Source organism: Trematomus bernacchii, unplaced genomic scaffold, assembly GCF_902827165.1.
Source record: "Trematomus bernacchii unplaced genomic scaffold, fTreBer1.1, whole genome shotgun sequence".
Taxonomy (NCBI): Eukaryota; Metazoa; Chordata; class Actinopteri; order Perciformes; family Nototheniidae; genus Trematomus; species Trematomus bernacchii.
Window position 1 is genome coordinate 350389 of NW_022987550.1, and position 19962 is coordinate 370350.

At 44.9% G+C, this 19962-nt stretch overlaps 1 protein-coding gene across 1 annotated transcript in view; it reads left to right on the plus strand.

Moving 5' to 3' along the window:
* Positions 1-19962, plus strand: part of LOC117477040 (NXPE family member 3-like) — a 45863-nt gene extending 25901 nt beyond the window's left edge. The window contains exons 2-8 of the mRNA XM_034123750.1: positions 11506-11624; positions 13215-13235; positions 15694-16128; positions 16317-16612; positions 18534-18604; positions 18930-19136; positions 19220-19962. Coding sequence (XP_033979641.1) covers positions 11544-11624; positions 13215-13235; positions 15694-16128; positions 16317-16612; positions 18534-18604; positions 18930-19136; positions 19220-19770 — 1662 coding nt within the window. The 5' untranslated portion in view covers positions 11506-11543 and the 3' untranslated portion in view covers positions 19771-19962. The remainder of the gene's footprint in view (positions 1-11505; positions 11625-13214; positions 13236-15693; positions 16129-16316; positions 16613-18533; positions 18605-18929; positions 19137-19219) is intronic.

The following is a 19962-nucleotide window of genomic DNA, read 5'->3' on the forward strand; positions in this document are numbered from 1 at the left end:
TAGTAAGTGAGGACCATCCAGTTAGGCTATACAGTGTGCAATGATGAGTCCTATAGGGTGCATTTGATATGTAACGCAGTGCAGCATGGTAAAGTGGGTCAAGTTTGGCCAAAACAGTGGGACAGGCAAATCTATAAATGCTATCACCGTAGTCCAGCTGGGACAGGAATAAGCCAGAGACCAACCTTTTACGGGATGAAATTGAAAAAAAACATTTAAGTCTGAAAAGGAAGCCAAGAGTGAATTTCAATTTCTTTGTTAAAACTTCAATATGGTGTTTAAAGTTCAGATTACTGTCCAACCAAAAGCCCAGATATGTGTAGGTATCAACAAACTCAACAGAAACGCCATCAAGGGTGTCAATGGAGAGGCAAGAGGAGGACGTTGACTTGGGAGCAAAAAGCATTGCTTTGGATTTCTTACTGTTCAATAGCAGTTTGGAATCAAGAAGTGCATGCTGCAGCGTGATAACATCTGATTTTAAATTGGAAACGGCCATATCCAGAGAAGGAGCACACGAGTATACAATAGTGTCATCAGCATACATATGATAGGTAGAAAATTGCATCTGATTACAAATATTGTTTACATATAATAAAAAGAGCAAGGGCCCCAAAATAGAGCCCTGTGGAACTCCCTTCTCCAAGGTGACAGGGTCAGAGACAGTACTACCCAACCTGACGCATTGAGTACGGTCGGTTAGATAACTCTGAAACCAGCAAATGGCATTGTGACCGAAACGAGACACCAACATAACATTAGACATAATGTGGTGATCTACAGTGTCAAATGCTTTGGCTAGGTCAATAAACAATGCAACACAAACTGATTTCTTATCCAAAGCAGCCTTAATATCGTCTAAGACTTTCAGACTGGCAGTCACAGTACTGTGCTATGATCTGAATCCAGATTGCATAGGGTTAAGGATGTTGTGTGAATTTAAAAAAAGTTTTAGCTGAGTAGAAACAAGGGACTCAAGAATCTTTGATAACACAGAAAGATTTGAGATAGGACGATAGTTTCAACTCCGTGGGATCACCAGCTTTCAAGAGGGGCGATACCAGAGCTTGCTTCCACACAGCTGGCAGTGTGTGAGTGGACAGGGAGAGATTACAAATATCAGTTACTGGTTGTGCTATAATCTGAGCTGCAATTTTTAAAAAGAATGGGTCAAGGCCGTCAGGCCCGGCAGACTTTTTAGGATCAATCGAGTGCAAACCCTGTAAGACTTCAGTGACCGAGAAATAAGCAAAATCAAAAACAGGGGAGTTCATCTCTTGACTATGGCTGTGAGTACGACCATTTAGAGAGTCATGACTTTGCTCATCAAAAATGTGACCAGCCTTTTTGAAGTGAGCATTAAAGGCATTAGACATACCATCTGAATCTGAAATAAAAGAATCACTGACCTTCAGTTTTTGTGGGAAACTAGAAACCTTCTTGTTCTGAAGTGATTTAATTGTTTTCCAGAATTTAGAATGGTCATTAAAACAATCAGTGGTTAAGCTCAGATAGTAATCAGCTTTAGCTTTTTTAATAAGGGCAGAACATTTATTTCTGAGGACACGAAAAAGAAGCCAGTCATCACTAGTGTTAGACTTTCTAGCTAAGGACCATTGCTTATTTCGATCATGAATGAGATCAGATAGTTGTCTAGTAAACCATGGAGTGTTCCTATTCTTAACTCTGAATTTTCGAAGGGGTCATGTCTATTAATAATCGATAAAAAGTGATCAATAAAAAATTGGACGGCAACATCAACAGATGGAATTAACGCTGTGAAGTGCCATTTAACCTCCGCCAGATCGTGTAGGAAAGCCTGCTCAGAGAAGTGTTTGAAGCAGCGCCTGAGCACAATAAGGCCCTTGGCTTTGGGCAACTTAGTGCTCCTAACGCAAGCGATAGTGCAATGGTCACTGATATCATTAGGAAAAACACCAACAGACACATACTTACGAGCTGCATTTGTTAGAATGACATCTATAAGGGTATCGTTATTGGGTTTGGCAGGGTTTATTCTAGTGGGACTATCAATAAGCTGAGTTAAATTCAAAGAATCACAAACCTGCTTAAACTGTGAAGATTTATCACTTAACCAGTCCCAATTTAAATCACCCAATAAAATGATTTCAGAAGAAAACGTAGACAACAATTCAGTAAGGCTAGTAGTTGCATCCATGATGGCCGATGGAGGCCTATAACAGCCAATAACAGTGAGAGGAGCATTTGCTATAGTTATTTGGACTGCTAGCAACTCAAATTGCCTTGGAATTGAAATTGAGTGAAGGACAGAGCACTGTAGTTTCTCAGCAGTGTATATTGCAACACCACCAGCTCTGCCCTTACGATCCGCTCTGAATACATTATATCCATCAATGTGAATAACAGTGTCAGTGACAGACGGTTTTAACCAGGTTTCAGAAACTACAACAATATCAGGCTTAGCAACTAAAAACCAGGTCTTGAAAACATCTAATTTGGGCACTAGGCTTGTAGCATTAACATGCAGAAAACCCAATCCTTGCCTACAGCTAAACTCATTCGGAGTTGGCAAATGATGCAAGGAAGCAGAGAAACACTCAGGACCAGGGTTAATGTTAACGTTACCAGAGAGTAATAGCAGTAACAATATTAACAGTCTGGGAGATGAGTTCTTCACATGGGCTCTGGACGCGTCACTCCTCAGAGGGGCGGGGCTGCTCCGATCCTTCGATATTAGCGAGTCCAGAGTCAAAAGGGCATACGGGAGAGCGCATTTCGTGCCATGAAACGTCAGCTTTTGGTAAAAACTATCCGATGGAGTCAGCGCTCCAGAGGTTCCACCATCCGAATGTCCGAAGTGAACAGAGGCATCGCTGGGAGGCAATCCGTCAGTTTGCCGACATGCGGGCTGACAATTAATCCCAGGAAAAAAGCGAACACAAGGGTAGCTTTAGGCAACATTGTGCTGCAACACACCCAATTCAGGATCCGCAGCTCAGGTCCCAGCAGCTCAGGTCGATCAGCAGCTCAGGTCGACCAGCCCCCGACAGCACGGCAGGACAGACAGCAATCCAGAGTCCGAAAGAGCGACAGCTCAGGCAGAGAGCTAACAATCCAGTCACAGCGAGGCACCGGCACAAAACGACGCAAAACATCCCAAAAACGTTTAAAAGCTTTTAAAACGTTTTTAAAAGCGCAGCAGACCAATTTAAAAACGGGTCTAAAAAGCTAAATAAAAATTATAAAATGTCAGTATGCACAAGAGGTAGTTAATGCCAAAAAAACTACGAGAATGAGACTAACAGAGACAGAAACAAATCAACGTGCTGCCATCTTGGAACACACACCTGGGTGCAATCAACCTGAAGTGATTCATGGCGAGTGGTCTGTCGCCATGGCAACGGCATTTGATGACACCCCATAATACGGTTAGATGCGTTGATGGCTGCATCGTTACCAAACCTGTGAAGTTTTGGGCCGTTTGGAGCATTTTCACTGAAGTTATGAGAAAACCGTGTTTCATGGCGAGCATTGTGTTGCCATGGCAACGGCATTTGAAGAAATCTTAAAACTGTCTCTTAGATGTCTTCACGGCTGGTCTGTTAGCACACATGTGAATTTTGATCACTTTTTGAACATTTTCATAGGAGTTAAAGGGACATCGTGTTTTATGGCGAGGGATGCGTTTCGTGGAAACGGCATATGGTGAGATTGCAGATTTGGCGTAGAGCTGTTGAGGCATGGACCGGTGATATACAAGTGAAGATTGGGGGACGATTGGACCGTGTCCATTGGACTTACAGCGACATCGTGTTTCATGGCGAGTGGTCTGTCGCCATGGCAACGGCATTTGATGACACCCCATACTACGCTTAGATGCGTTGATGGCTGCATCGTTACCAAACCTGTGAAGTTTTGGGCCGTTTGGAACATTGTGTGTGAGAGAGAGAGAGAGTGTGTGTGTGTCTGTGTGTGGTAGAGAGAGAGAGAGTGTGTGAGAGAAAGAGAGAGAATGAAATGAACAGTTAGAACTGACTGCTGTCAGTTGGAGTGATGACATCATCGTGTTCCATTACACAGGTGTTTATAGTTGAGCTAACGAGCTCTGTAGAGATCAAAGGTTTGCATTGTTCTGAATGAGAGATGAACCTCTTACATGTGAACGTTTTGTGGAAGAACGATAACAGATATCTGTGAAATTTCAAAACGTGAAGCATATCAAGGAAGTTGAGTATCTGAAGTAATAATAATAATAATGGGTTCCATTTATAAAGCACTTCATATTTGATTTCAAATCCCGAAGTGCTACAAGCAGTGAGCATGAACAGTATAAATAGACATTACACAACACGGTAGAATTAATAAAAAGCAATAAAAATAAATAAAAGGGTGGTAAAAAGGTCTAGGCAAAGGCTCTTTTGAAGAGATGGGTTTTGAGGCCTTTTTTAAAAGCCTCCACGGTCTGTGGTGCTCTCATGTGGTCGGGGAGAGCATTCCACAGACTGGGAGCAGCCGAGCAGAAGGCCCGGTCTCCCATAGTACGGAGCTTAGTCCTGGGGGGTTTGAGCAAGTTGGAGTTGCTGCAGCGGGTGGTCCGCAAGGAGGTATGGGGGGTGAGGAGTTCCTTGAGGTAGGGAGGCGCAGTTCCATGGACACACTGGTGGGTGAGGACGGAGACCTTGAATTCGATCCTCAGTTCCACGGGGAGCCAGTGTAGTGCTTTAAGGATGGGGGTGATGTGATCATATTTGCGCACCCTCATCAGGATCCTAGCAGCGCTGTTCTGAATGTATTGGAGCTTCTGGATGCTTTTGTTAGGGATCCCGATGAGGAGTGCATTGCAGTAGTCCAGCCTGGAGGAGACAAAGGCGTGGACCAGCTTTTCGGCGTCAGACAGAGTGAGTGTGGGACGGAGTTTGGCGATGTTCCTGAGGTGATAAAAGGAGTTCTTGCACAGCTGTTTAATGTGGGCCTCAAAGGTCAGATGGGCGTCCATTTTAACACCCAGGTTGGTGACTATTGAGGAGAGGGTAATGTCCTGGCCGGAGAAGGTGATGGTGGTGATGGTGGATGACCGAACCTGGTGTGGGGTGCCAACTATAATGGCTTCGGTTTTGGAGCTGTTGAGTTTCAGGAAGTTTTGCTTCATCCACACCTGTATCTCCTCCAGGCAGGCAGTGAGTGTGGGTGAAGGCAGAGCTGCAGAGGAGGTAGGGTTGATCCTGAGGTACAGTTGGGTGTCATCAGCGTAGCAATGGAATGATACTCCATGTCGGCTGATGATAGAGCCAAGGGGGCGCATGTAGAGTGTGAAGAGGGTGGGGCCGAGAACTGATCCTTGAGGGACACCACAGGTGACGTTGTGGGTACCCGACTCTGCCTCGTGTAATTTTTGTGTACTTTCGGGTTAATAATGTGGCCTTTTTGGCAGTTTAACTAAAGGTGTGTGGCTGCTGCTGTGAGGAAATATCTGCCTGAAATTACAATGGGCTTTAATGGAGACATGTTGAAATTCAGCCTGTTGGTGCGTCACACTACTGTAAGTGAGCCGAAAATAGATACAGCTTGATGAGATCAATACAAAAGAGCTGCAGGAAATGTCAACTTTAGTTCAGATGACTTTAGGGTTAGGCTTTTTGCTCGTTCAGATGAGGGTTAGGGTCAGACCCGGCGTCATGGGCGGGCCCCATGGGGCCGGGCCCGCCCATCCAGGATTTGGGCCCGCCCAGGAGAAATCAGGGCTGAATAAAACGTTTTAATTTTTTTATTATTATGTTTATTGTTGTTATTTGTAGGGCTTTGTCCTAATATTTTTTTTGTATTAAAATATGTTGAAAAAGTTCGTTTAATATCATTTTTTTATTTTGCTAAGAAATTCCGAATGAAATTCTGAATGAAAGTCTGAATGAAAGTCTGAGCGCGAGGTTTTTCGCTGGGTTGAGTCGTGTGTGGGTTTTTTTTTAAAGGTGGGTTTTGTGTGAGATGCGGCACAGCAGCCTGTCAGTTTACTCTCGCTAGATTGGTTTGGCTATTATAATTTATATTTATCTGCAGGGCCGCCCCTCCCTACACGCAGATCACGCAGACTGCCTGGGGCCTCACCTCATGGAGGGGGCCTCACCTCACGGAGGGGGCCTCACCTCGTGGAGGGGGCCTCACCTCGCGGAGGGGGCCTCACCTCGCGGAGGGGGCCTCACCTCGCGGAGGGGGCCTCACCTCGCGGAGGGGGCCTCACCTCGCGGAGGGGGCCTCACCTCGTGGAGGGGGCCTCAACTGAGCACACCTTTATATTATTGCTAGTTATCTTCACTGACGTTGCAGACGTGCTTAACACCACCGCCCTTTTTTTAAAGTGGACCTATCATGCTATATTTGAATAATATAGTATAGGACCATACCTATATAAGGCATATTTATACTTTTTTTTTTTCAAAATACCAAACAGATCATGCATTTTAGCCATGTGTCATTTTGTTCAATTTGACATTTTTTAGCTCTGTTTTTGCAAGGGCAGATTATGTGAGAACAGCACCATCTACAGGCCTGGCATATGTACTACAGCGTCTCCAGCGCTTTCGAACGGCAATGGCCGTGGCTGTCTCCTCCTGATTGGTGGAGTTGGCCCAATAGCCGTAGCGCCACCGTCCTGACGTCAGGACAGTGTTCAAATCTGGATCAGTTTTGATCAGATCCGTTGCAGCCCCTTTTTTAGAGATTTGGGTATGGAGGAAAATAGAGAGGGTTGTGTTTTCTGACACTTGGTGAGTTCCCTGGAACACCGGGGACACATATTCATGTATAAAAGACGTGCAAAAGTGCATTTTGCATGATCGGTCCCCTTTAAGTAACTTAAAAGTTACTGTTCACAGTAACGCATTACTTTTTGGTGTAAGTAATCAGTAAAGTAACTGAGTTACTTTTGAAATGAAGTAATTAGTAATGGTAACTAGTTACTGGTTTTCAGTAACTAGCACAACACTGCGAATGGCGCATCACAGTCCCTGGAATATAGCATAACATGAATACTTTCCATGAGGGGACGAAGGCTGGGAACAATACAAACCTGCCGCTGTGAAAAAGTAGAGACTAAGGTCACACTTTGTCCAGCGATAAACAAAAGGGGGGAACAAGGGCAGCTCTCTGCGTGCAGACAGGCAGGAGAGAGGCGCACAGCTGGATCCCTGACATCGCTCACTCTGACAAGACACTCCGTACAAAATGTGTCAGAGGAAAAAAGGAAACATCCCTCTCACAAGAGGGAAAAAGGGCCGCTCTCCGCGTGCTGAGAGGCAGGAGAGAGGCGCACAGTTGGGTCCCTGACGTCACTCAATCTGACAGGACACTCAGCACAGGGTGTGTCAGAGAGGAATGGGAGACATCCCTCAAATAAAATTGAATAAATGAACAGGGGGAAGACCAAGAGGCAGCAGTGCAAATGTCTTCCACCGACATTCCTCCGTGCAAAGCCATGGAGGAGGAAAATTCCTCTGGTGGAGTGCGCACTGATGTTCTCCGGGGGATCCACCCCAGATGAGACATATGCCTGCGACACAGCCTCACACACAGCCAGTGTGACAGCCGTTGTGCAAACAGAGGCTGCCCGAATGAGCGCTCTCTGTAATACACAACCAGGCGCTGGGAAGGGCGCAAAGCAGCCGTGCGCGACACATAGCAGGACAGCGCGCGCACGGGACAGAGGAGATGAGATGTGGCTTCCTCCTCCGACCTGTAAGGGGGAGGAAAGAAGCCATCCAAGGTGATCACTCTTGACCTAAAAGAGCTCATGATGACCTTTGGCATAAAAGCCGGGTTAGGGTGTAAAACAGCTGAACTGCCATCTCCTTGGATCCGGAGACATGACGGAGCCACAGAGAGAGCAGGCAAATCACTTACCCTTTTCGCTGTTAGAGCCAAAAGTAATACTACTTTGGCTGATAACAGTTTAAGGGGAACCTGATCTAAAGGTTCAGCGAAGTGCTGGAATACTCCCCAAAACGGAGAGCAGCTCCAGCACATTTACCTCTGACGCACGGGGTCGATGCACAGGCGAATGAACCACCTCTGGAGTCTCCTCCTGTGGGGGAGACCCAGGGGGATCACCACGTGACCAGCTGACGTCATGCTGAGCAGCTGTATCACGGAGAGGGCTGTCACCACGCTGCGGGATGTGACACGCCGGAGGAGAGTCGTCAGTTTCTCCACTCTCTGCCGCAAGAACCGCAAGAGCCGCGTTCTCATGCTGGCTGAGTTTAATTCCACTCCCAGATAAATGATTGTCTGAGAGGGAAGAGGACAGATCTTCTTCCAATGTATGAAAAAAACCCAGGCTTTGACAGATGCGATACGAGATGTAACGTCTGTAAAGCAACTTCCTCCCTGGAGTGAGCCCACAATAGCAGGTCGTCCAGATCCAGAACCACACTCTCATCCCTCCTCTGTGTAGTGGCTCCAGCCTTCTCTACACACCTTGAAAATGTGCGAGGAGCCAGGGAATATCTGAACGGCAGACGATTGTCTGGTCTGATATTCCCTGAAATGAGAAACGCAGGGATTTCCTGTGTTTCGGGATGATGGGTACATGGAAGTATATGTGCATGCTTCAGGTTTATGGAAGTGAACCAGTCGTCCTAGTGAAGACATTCCAGCACCTGTTTGATCGTCAGCATTCTGGGACAGAGGAATGCCGCGAGCTCTGCAGTTTATAAACCAATAGGTTAAAACCAGCAGGCTTCTGCAGCGAATGAACCACCTCTGGAGTCTCCCCCTGTTGGAAGAGACCCAGGGGGATCACCACGTGACCAGCTGACGTCAACGCCGAGCAGCTGCGTCATGGAGAGGGCTGTGGGGGTTGTGACACACCGGAGGAGAGCTGTCAGTTTCTCCACTCGCTGCCGCGAGAGCCGCGCTCTCCTGCTGGCTGAGTTTAATTCCACTCCCAGATAAATGATTGTCTGGGAGGGAAGAGGACAGCTCTCCTTCCAATTCATTATGAAACCCAGGCTTTGACAGATGCGATACGAGATGTAACGTCTGTAAAGCGACTTCCTCCCTGGAGCGAGCCAGCAAATAGCAGGTCGTCCGGAGAAAACCACATTCTCATCCCTCCTCTGTGTAGTGGCTCCAGCCTTATACACACTTTGAAAAAATGGGAGAGGGGAACTGCAGGGTGTACCCTCTGCTTGATTAGCCTGCTCATCCATCTGTCCATCAGACACATGTGCTGCCACAATGAGAAACACTCTGAGAGCGGGCGCACATGCTCGAGATGTGTTGTGGTTGTCATGGCGACGAGCCACGTCAGAGCCCTCGCCGCCGCTGCCCGTGAGGCAACCCAAGGTGGGCCTGGAGCGAAAGGGCTGTGAGGGAGCCTCCACACGCTGCGTTTCACTCCGGCTCTCATCATGAGGCGTACACGCTCAGGGGATGAGTGGAAGTGTGTGCAGTGCTGTTCACATGAGGCGTTATAATGGCGCTCATGGGTTTATTATGACCGTGTGTAGGAGGCGTATCTCGGACAGAGGAATGCCGCAAGCTCTGCAGTTTATTAACCGAGGTTAGGCAGCTGGCTTACACAGAGTGGGGGATATGTGAGAAACACTTGTTACTGACGACTCAGACAAAAAGTTGGAAAATGAACACACTTTATTTTACTCACAATCCCCCAAACGTCAGAACCGGCTCTGCTTCCTCGGAGGCTCTCGCGGAGCAGACCAGGAGCGGGGGAGCCTCACTCCCCTTTGACTCGCCGCCGGGAGACCCTGTCTCTGGGGTGGCGGGGGGGCGGAGACGTGGGACGGAGCCCCTGCAGCCGCCGAAGGGCGAGTTTCCCGACGCCGAGGCGGTTGCTGTGGGCGTCTCTCCGCTTGCGGCCTCTGCTGCCGCTGTGGCCAGTGTGGACCCTGCGGCTGCTGCGGCTGCTGCGGGCGTTGGTGCCGCTGTGGGCGCCCAGCAGGCTGGAGCCAGCTGACATGCTGGCGAATGTCGTCCGCCTGTTCCGCGGCCGTCTTCATGGACTCCACCATGGCGTGGAACTGGGGTCCGAACAGCCCGTCCGGGCTGATTGGAGCGTCCAGCAGCACTTTTCTGGCCATCTCCGTAACGGACGCCTGCTGCAGCCAGAGGAAACCAGCATCTGTGAATCCCTCCACCTTGGTGAGGGGAACAAATGTGGCCACCGGAGCCTTCAGGGTCCTCGGGTTCGCCGCCGCCCCCTCCCGGTACCTCCTGACGGCCGGGAAGCGTGGCCAGATCGGGTCACTCCTGACCGTCTGCACCCGCGAAAAAATCCGGCCATGTCGTCCGGAGCACACCTCTCCTGAGCTAGGGGAACGGGGAGATCTCTGCAGGGGGCCGCCTTGCGTATGATCTCCAGCAGTTCCCCTAGGATGCCACCTATCGCCGGTAGCGCTGTGGTGACGGAGAAGGGGACCGCATGTTCGGTCGCCAAGCTGGCACCTTGCTCCGACTCTGTCTCCCCCGTCCGGGGGAGAGGAGGGAGGGGAGAACCGAAAGAACCGTGGAGGGAGGCGGGGTAGGAGTCATCCGACTCCCGCCCAGCACTCGGCTCCAGGGACACGAGGCCCCCGTCCGCGGGCTCGTAAGCTTGGACGGGCCAATCGTCCTCCTCGGCCGCAGCAGCGAGAGCGTCCGCTCTTCGCTTCCTGTCGCCCGAGGGGCGAGTCCAGGGGCCGTTTTTCAGTCCCAGTCCCTCCCTGATAGATCATCCCATACTAAAGTGTAGGATCACACTAAGACTTTCTTACCATAATCTCCCAAGCTATGCTAAGGTAAGGCCATGCTCTCTAATACAGTAGGCCTATTTGGGGTTTCATTTTATTGGCAACATAACACTAAATGTTGCCTTTAACCTAATATCAATGTGTATTCTTTTTAGGTTCTTGCATTTACTTTGACTATTTCAATTGTTATGCTACTTTAAACTTCTCGAGAAGATTGACAAATAATCAGTCATTTAAATCATGCATTCAAAACTGCAAATAAGTGCAATAAAATATACATTAAGTACCAAAAGTAAAAAGTAATTATTATGTAGATATTTGAGTTTATATTTAACCTGTTACGCACCGCCCCCCCGGAACCGGGCGGATAAACGCGTCAAGAATTTTTGGACGGACACTATAATTTACAGTTTTTTACTATGTAAAATCTGAATTTTCTTTAAAATAAAAAGCATCTATATTGATTCTGACTTTTCTACATCCAACTCACAGGTTTATCATTACTTTGAGAAAAAAGATTATTAATTTTACCCTTTTAGAAGGGAAGATATGGTCATTTGTTCTGGGAATGGCATTTTCGAGCCTGAGACCTGAAAAACAGGCTCAGAGCTTAACAGGTTAACAATATAATTATTCTTGTAAAAATAAAAGACATGTTTCTAATGCCTCAGGTAAGAGTGACTCTAATAAAATGACTTTATCTTTTTCTAATTATAATTTATTCTATGATTACATTTTGTATTAACCTGGCATAAATGTTTTATCCTTTAATCCTGTACCAAAGGAAGTGGTCACAGTGTCAGGCTGGAGCTGGACAATATCATGAAGGAATCATCTTTTAAAGGAAGAACATGTTTCACCATCGTTCTCCTTCTGCTCATGGCTTTCTTAATATTCTTCCAGGTGAGAACTGTTATCTGGGATCACTAATAGGGTTGACTTATTGTGACATGTTTAACATTAGTCCGATTGTTTTAGGAGACAGGCCCTATGCAGGGACACAGACAAACATGAGGGCACACAGTTAATGTAAAAGAAACAGATTATGTCTAAATGATGCTACACGTATACTTCAACAACAACAACAACAACAGCGCATAAATATGAGAGGATGCATTTTTCTGAAATATAGGTACGAATTCTTTGCAAAGTACATTCAGGTATTTATTCTTTACATATGCTGTTATTCAATTGGAATAAAAAAGCATATTGTTTAATAAATAGATCAGTGGCGGCCGGTCCATAGGGGCGCTAGGGGCGCCGCCCCACCTCTTCCCATATTGAAAAAAAAAAATTAAAAAAAAAATTAAAATTAAAATTAAAAAAAATATATATATTTAAAAAAAATATATATTTTTATTTTTAATGAACAAGGTAAATATTATATAATTGGTATCAGTAAAATGTATAATCTACAATAAAATCTCGTTTAAAATTGTGTTACGATGTCTAAAGTTACTGATAAGTCACATGTTTCCTGCCTGGCCTTGCCCATGCACCTTCTCTCGTCTGGGCGCTAAGAGAGGAGCCTTCAACCAGTGCAGCAGCAGCCACTAGCAGCTGACTGTTGCTATCTGTAACGTGTAAACTATGCCGCGAAAATATAATTTCAGCCAATCAGCGTCGTCAAAGATGACGGTCACCGGGCGCCAATGTCAGCGCCCAGTGCAGTCTGTGAGTAGTTTGGACAGTGACTCGTATCCGGTTGACGCAGTAGTTGATGAGGATGGCTTCGTGTGCAGGTGGAGTCTCCGGACCTCGGTCCCCGCCTAATTCTGTTCAAGAGCTAATCTCCAATCCTTTCGAAAGGAGAAGTTTGGCAGATAAATTGTTGCTTAAAGACCTTGGACCGGACCAACCCGATTTGAATATATCGCAGCAATCTCGTGAAAAAGACAAAACTTATACACGAGGCTTCGCAAGTAGCTGGTACACAAAAAAGGCTTGGCTAGCTGGATGCAAACAGGTAAATGCTGTCTTTTGTTTCCCATGCTTGGATATCACTTTATATGTAGAGAGGAGGTTTCCCATGGTTGTTAGAAGTTTATTAATAAGTGGGCATTTATCACAGAAGTGATTGTTCTGTCTCCACGTTTGTTGCATTGTCTGTGATGTATTTTCCAACGGTTCCTGGTAAAGTAGTAGATGTTCAGGTTGATAAATAATATTTTCCACACTGAAGATTATGGAGGTATTGATCAGTCTTCTCATATTTTTAAGCCTCGATTTCTCCTTTCCCCCCCCCCCTCTAACATCACCAGAAGTCATCATTTAAGGGGTCATTTCTCGAAAAAAATTTGCGGGGGGAAACCCCCCGGACCCCCCGGACGGGTCACTCCCGGTACGTCAAGAGCCCCACCAAAAAAATAGACCACCGGCCGCCACTGAAATAGATAATATAAAATCCATCAAATTCCAATTTCTGAACTGCAGGTATGAATGGAATTCCAGAAATGTTTTATATGTGGCTAAAACGAATGTTTCCTTTTTCAGCTTAACATATGGGACACATTGGTGAGTTATTTTTGGATGTGTGTTGTGCATGAGCCATCCACAGTGTATGTTATATGTTTGAGTCAGCCTGTCCTCCTACAAAAAACGACCATATAGGCCGATTGTTCAAGCCATTATTACGACCCAGAAACACGTTTTAAAGTGTATGTTGTTTCTTACACGACCACTAGAGGTGCTCTAGTGGTCGTGTAAGAAACAACATGCTTGATTGCAAACGCTCCGGAGGGACGTTTATTCACAAATAACCCTCTCTGGAAAATCCTAAATTGTGGAATAGTTTGGCCATTAAAATGCTTTTTGATTCGATTTCTGGCGAGAAGTGTATATTGCACTCTTAGAATCCACGTCCAGTCGATGTGTAGGATCTATACTGTAGTTTGATAGATATTACGAAGATGATTTGAGGTCTCGCCAGGATAACGTGTATATGGGGCAGCTTCCATGTAAAGTTAGCGTGGGTGAAAACAGTTTTTCCGGTCTCGAAGTTTTCATAATAAAACCGGATATATTCCCCTCACTGTCAAATGATTACACAGTGATATCTGCATTACTCATCCACTAAAAAACATCAGTTTATCCTTGTTAATTACACAATATTGATTGGTTTAAATTGTGTACAATGCTTTTGTGTTTTTAACCTTCGATTCAGAGAAACAAATAGTTTTTTCGGAGTTTAGACACTACAGAGTTTCCGAAGACACAACACTACCCAGAATCCCCAGCTATCGTTTGGGAACTACAACATCCGCCTTGCTTTACAAACCCCGTGATTAGTCCTCAAGCCCTGTGATTGGATGTTGGAGTGGCAGTGCGACAAGGTTACGCCGAGCGTCAACAGCTCTTTGAAATGGAATGGAACCACGGCAGACTATCCACAACTGGAATTGGACGGGTTCAGCCCAAGCCCCCAGGAAGTGCGCCGGACTCAGATGAAAATATTCGTGCTGGCCAAACGGCGGTACTACACTTCCTTTTGGTTGCCAGGCCCGGAAACACTTTTTCCCATTGATTTACATGGGGAAAGAGTGGTCTGTAAATCGTTGGATAATTTTTTTTAAACTAAATAAACTACGCAGTATGAACACTTGTATAGCCCTTATTAAAAACATTCGTTCCTCAAGTTGTAAAAATGTGCTAATAACGTTATTCTGCGAGTTATTTCCCTCTGCATTATGAGCGCGCATCTAACCCACGGGACCGCGCCGCCCGGCACGTTCATGTTACGTGTTCAGCACTACATGCGTTTATCTTTACCCATGGATGCACAATAAGAACGGACCCATATCGCCTTACTGCCAGCCCACGGAGCTGTACTAATGGATATATTGCACATGTTTGCTGTAATTCATCATTTGTAAAATATTATACTACATGGGCTGTATGATTAAATCTTGTACCGTAAATGTTGTTTTAAATAAAGTTAATATTACCGACGTAGATTAACGTCCCTGTAGCTTCTTATTGCACCAACAAGCTTATTGCATTGTATATATATATATATACCTCAAATCATCTTCGTAATATCTATCAAACTATAGATCCTACATATCGACTTGACGTAGATTCTAAAAGTAAAATATACACTTCTCGCTAGAAATCTAATCAAAAAGCGTTTTAATGGCCAAACTATCCTACGATTTAGGATTTTACAGAGAGGGTTATTTGTGAATAAACGACCATCTGTAACGTTTGCATTCAACGGGAGCACTAGAGGCCGAAAACTTTAAAACGTAATTATAGGTCGTATTAAGCGCTTGAACAAACAACACATTTGGTCGCAATAAGGGCTTGAACAATCGGCCCATTTGGTCGTATGAGTTGGAGGACTTGTTGGTTTGAGTGTAATGTGTTAGCACAGGTGTTGCTGATTAGATCAGATTTTCTGCACAAACCAACATTAAAGTGGAGACATACGGAGAACATCAGATCATTTATCTACAATCACAGTTGAGTTGATGGCAATTGCACGAGGCATTACAGGGGTAAGAAGAGATGCAAATCCAAAGGATTATTCTATGTATAATGGTTTAGGACCAAATTGAACTGAGTGTTGAGGTGGGCACTCCTAGATTCAGTGTCTCCAGGACACCAAAAACGAGTGGTTGGCTGTGCATCTAGGATAAGTAATAAGGGAGTTATTGTGAGTTTAAGTGCCGTTTTAGGTTACATTTTTTGGCTCGTGGCTAATTCAGAGGCTGAGTGCTAGCATTGTGGGGTTTTTTTGGAGAAAAAAAATGTAAAAGATCAGTTAGCTGAGTTTCTTCCCGTTACATGGATATAAAACATTCATAGTTTTATTAAATATTAAGATTCCTTAGACGTTGTTTCCTGCAAATGACGCGTTTATCCGCCCGGTACCGGGCGGATGGTGCGTAACAGGTTAACAAATATTCATAGATTTGCTGCATTTGTTTGACGTATCTACGTAAACTTCTCTCTGTCTCTCAACCCCTTCAAGTTTCAGCCTAAAATGAGCTCCACCATCATCTACTCGAAAGCTACTACTGAAGTCCGCAGCATCTGCAACTTCCCACCATTGTCCCCTAAGGATGCTCTGGAGGAACGCCTGATACTAAAATCTGTTGCTTGGCCTGAAACTCCTGCATTGCAATCTCCTCTTTCCCTGGAGCTGACCAGTGATCCAGCTCACAGCTCTTTCACCATTCTCCCAGCGAGAGGAGGAGGACAATGGCACGTAGGGGATCAGCTGGAAGTTAGCATCATCATCTCTGACTTCAAGGGACAACCCAAGAAGTCTGGGGGGGACTTTTTATTTGCCCGGCTGCACAACCTAACGCTTGGTGCAGGTGTAGCTGGGAAAGTGGTGGACCATCTCAATGGGAGCTACTCTGCTGTCTTTCCTTTACTCTGGGAAGGAGCAGCTCAGGTTGAGGTGATGCTTAAAACTATATTTGTCTATGTGATTTTGCTGTAGGTGTGTCATTTGTCTTCCAACTGATTACTCACAAAGCCCCACCCCCTTTTAACTAATGTTGATACGACTTTTTATTTCAGACAAAATCAGAGTCTAGCCACCAATTGTACATTTTCAACAAAAACTCTTGTTTTCTACCCAATCAGGTGACGCTAGTTCATCCCAGTGAAGCTATCACAGTGCTGAACAGGTTGACGAGTGAACAACCTGACAGGGTATTTTTCATAAGCCTCTTTCGCTCAGGCTCACACTCTGAAACCACCATCTGTAACAGCTGCCTGCGTCAAACCAAGCAGCCAATCTGCGACTTCACCGACCCTCGAACCGGCGATCCTTGGTTCTGCTACAAGCCAAAGAACATGAGCTGTGATGCAAGGATCGCCCGCAGCACTGTAGGATACAAACAAACGCTCAAGGCCAAGGAGGATGAGCTCTTTCAAGGGTAAGGAAGCAAAGAGACTGGTCATTTGTGTGACTTCTTATAAATACATACATCATGTGTTACCTATTTATCTCCTTGGCTTGAAGTTTCAGAAGTTTGTCAGTACAGGCAGTTTAGATTAAAGGATAATGTAACCACTCAGTCTGAATCATAGTTGACCTTCATGTTTGATAGGATATAAATCTGGATTTTCTGTTTTAATTTCATAATGTTGTTTATCTGTACACATAACATCTACACATGTCTGTACCTCCTCGGAGAAGTAACCTTTCTCTCATTCTCCCCGAGGTTCTTCTATTTTTTCCCTTTAACCTGTTAAGCCCGAGAGACCCCGGTACCGGGGTACTGCCGCAACATCTTGCAGGAAACAGTGTCTGAGGGCATGTTCATTTAATAAAACTATGAATGTTTTATATCCATGTAACGGGAAGAAACTCATCTAACTGATCTTTTTTTTTTTTTTTTCAAAAGAAAACCCACAATGCTAACACTGAGCCTCTGAATTAGCAACGAGCGAAAAATGCTAACACCTTACTGCACCAAAAATCACTCACAAAACCTTATTATTTATCTTTTCACCACATCCAACACATCGATTCACATCGTGAGGTGGCACAGAATCGATTGACACCGAGATCACCACTGAATTATACGTATTTGCGACGTGATATGCAAAAACGGACATCAAAACAGGTGACGCTAGGTAGCTAAAAATGCTAACATTTTTACCTTGGCTCTGTAGTCTCTCCAAAGTGGTCTTCAATGGCATTAAAACGATAAAAACGCTGCTGAACTTAATCCATAGGTTAATCTAATGTGTCTGTGTCCCTTTGAAATGATTTCTGATAATCCATAAGCCTTAAAACTGCTTTTCCGTTTTCAGATGTCAAAGCTAGAGATAGGTCCACTCTGATGCAAAATTACATGCGCGAAACCCCCACCTTTTCTCTTCACAACGGGTGTGTGTGGGGGACTCCCCCTTTGATTCTATTGGCTCTAACGGTCAGAAAGAGGTGTCAACCATCAAAATCGAGCAAGGGGGGCCAGAGATATGGAAAATCCACCCAAATGACCCCAGAAGTGGTTTATTTTTGCTAAATCTCTCTAAAAAGGTCAAATGTCACTTGTTTTACATCAATCTTGATACAGGGTACTTATTATATGTTGTACTTTGGATTCCTAAAGCTTTTAGTCTACCTTACCATCATCCAAGGGTGGTTTTCACTATAAGTAAAAAATAATTTTTGGACGGACACTATCATTTACAGTTTTTTACTATGTAAAATCTGAATTTTCTTTAAAATAAAAAACATCTATATTGATTCTGACTTTTCTACATCCAACTCACAGGTTTATCATTACTTTGAGAACAAAGATTATTAATTTAACCCTTTTAGAAGGGAAGATATGGTCATTTGTTCTGGGAATGGCATTTTCGAGCCTGAGACCTGAAAAACAGGCTCAGGGCTTAACAGGTTAATCCCTTAAAAAGGTTAAAAAGGGAATTTTTCCTTGTGCGCTGCGAGTGTGTGAGGACAGAGGGCGTTGTGTGCTCCAGAATACACTTTATAAAGCAAATGAGACAAATGTGTGATATTTTGATTATTTTATCAATTTATAGTTTCACTTCCGGGACAGCTGTGGTCAAATACACTTTTATTATCTTTTGCAAAATGTTATGCCGTAAGACTTAGCTCTAAGGTGTGAACCTTCCAAGTTCACAAAAGGACAATGTAGGGTGGCAAAAGCTGCAGCAAAAGACCCCTTATATCAATATAATGAAGATAAGATACAGCATGAAAAGTAGACCTTCTAAACTGTTTACCCCAGGTAAACCTCCATGCCATTCCACAACCATGTAGAAAAGCTGCATTTGGGATATTAATGTTTATTGTAGTATTGTGTGTGTGCTTTTCTTCAGTCGTGTCAACTTGAAAGTCTGCATTCTGGCTTCAGGACCAGCCGGTGTCACTGTTTTACCAAAAAAGGAAGGTAAGGAATGCATTTATCACTGAATTCACGATCTAATGTGCTCCATGTACAGATGATGAAAGTGTAGGGGCAGAAAAAAACAACAACTCTTTCTTTTGGGATCATTTTTCTGTTGAGAGATGCATTTAGCAGGCCAATTTGACAGGAGCAAAGGGAGCATGGAGCTCTCAGCTCAAACTTTGTCAACACGGCACAGCTGTTGCAGTGTGTAGTCTCTCAGGAGTAAGGCCATAAAATGTTCATACATTCAGTCTATATCTTGATTTGGTTAAGGTCAGTAACAAACGTAAAACAAGCCCCCTATTATCTTTCAACTTTCTCTCAGGTCAACCAGAGGTGGAGAGCAGCATTGTGAACTTTCAAGCCTCTGGCTATTACTACCAGGGTTTATGGCGAGCACTAGATGGCAACACAGTTCGCCAATTCACCGGCGCATCTGCCATCACTCAGTGTCTAAAAGGCAAAGTGGTCCACCTGTATGGAGACTCTACCATCAGGCAGTGGTTTGAGTTCCTCAACGCAGCACTACCAGGTAACTAATCCACAGGGATTTCCGGCAACAGTTTCATTATGTTCACACTGTATCTTAATCTGTTTCCTCTGTAATACCTTTAGATCTTAAGGAGTTTAACCTGGGCAGCTCGAGGCAAAATGGACCTTTCCTGGCCTTAGACTATGAAAACAAAATCATGGTGACTTTCCGCCTCCATGGTCCTCCTCTCCGTTTTATTGGCTCAAATGAAGAAATTCGTTACATAGCCAATGAACTAGATGACTTAATCGGGGCTCCCAACACTGTTGTCGTTTTTGGCATCTGGGCTCACTTTGGTTCTTTTCCCATCGAGGTGTACATCCGGCGGCTACAAAGGATCCGCAGTGCGGTGGTACGGCTGTTGGACAGGGCTCCAAAAACGGTGATCATCATCAGGACTGCAAACCCCAAAGCTTTGTGGCTTGATGTGGTGATAAACAACAGCGACTGGTTCTCGGTGCAGTGTGATAAGGTGCTAAGAGCCATATTTAAAGGACTGAATGTTCATCTGATTGATGCCTGGGAGATGGTCCTTGCTCACCACCTGCCAAACAGCCTGCACCCACAACCTCCTATTATTAAGAATATGATGGATGTTCTCTTCTCCTACACATGTCCTCTAAAGGGCGGCTAGATAATAATAATAAAACATTTTATTTATCAAGCACTTATTCAACAATTACACCAATTGTAGTGTATATCATATTCTTTGCAAGCTTTTGCGGGCCACATAAAATGAGGTCGTGGACCAATTTTGGCCTGCGGGCCTTGATTTTGACACCCCTGGTCTAAACAATACATTGATGTTTTCAAATGTTTTTTTTTA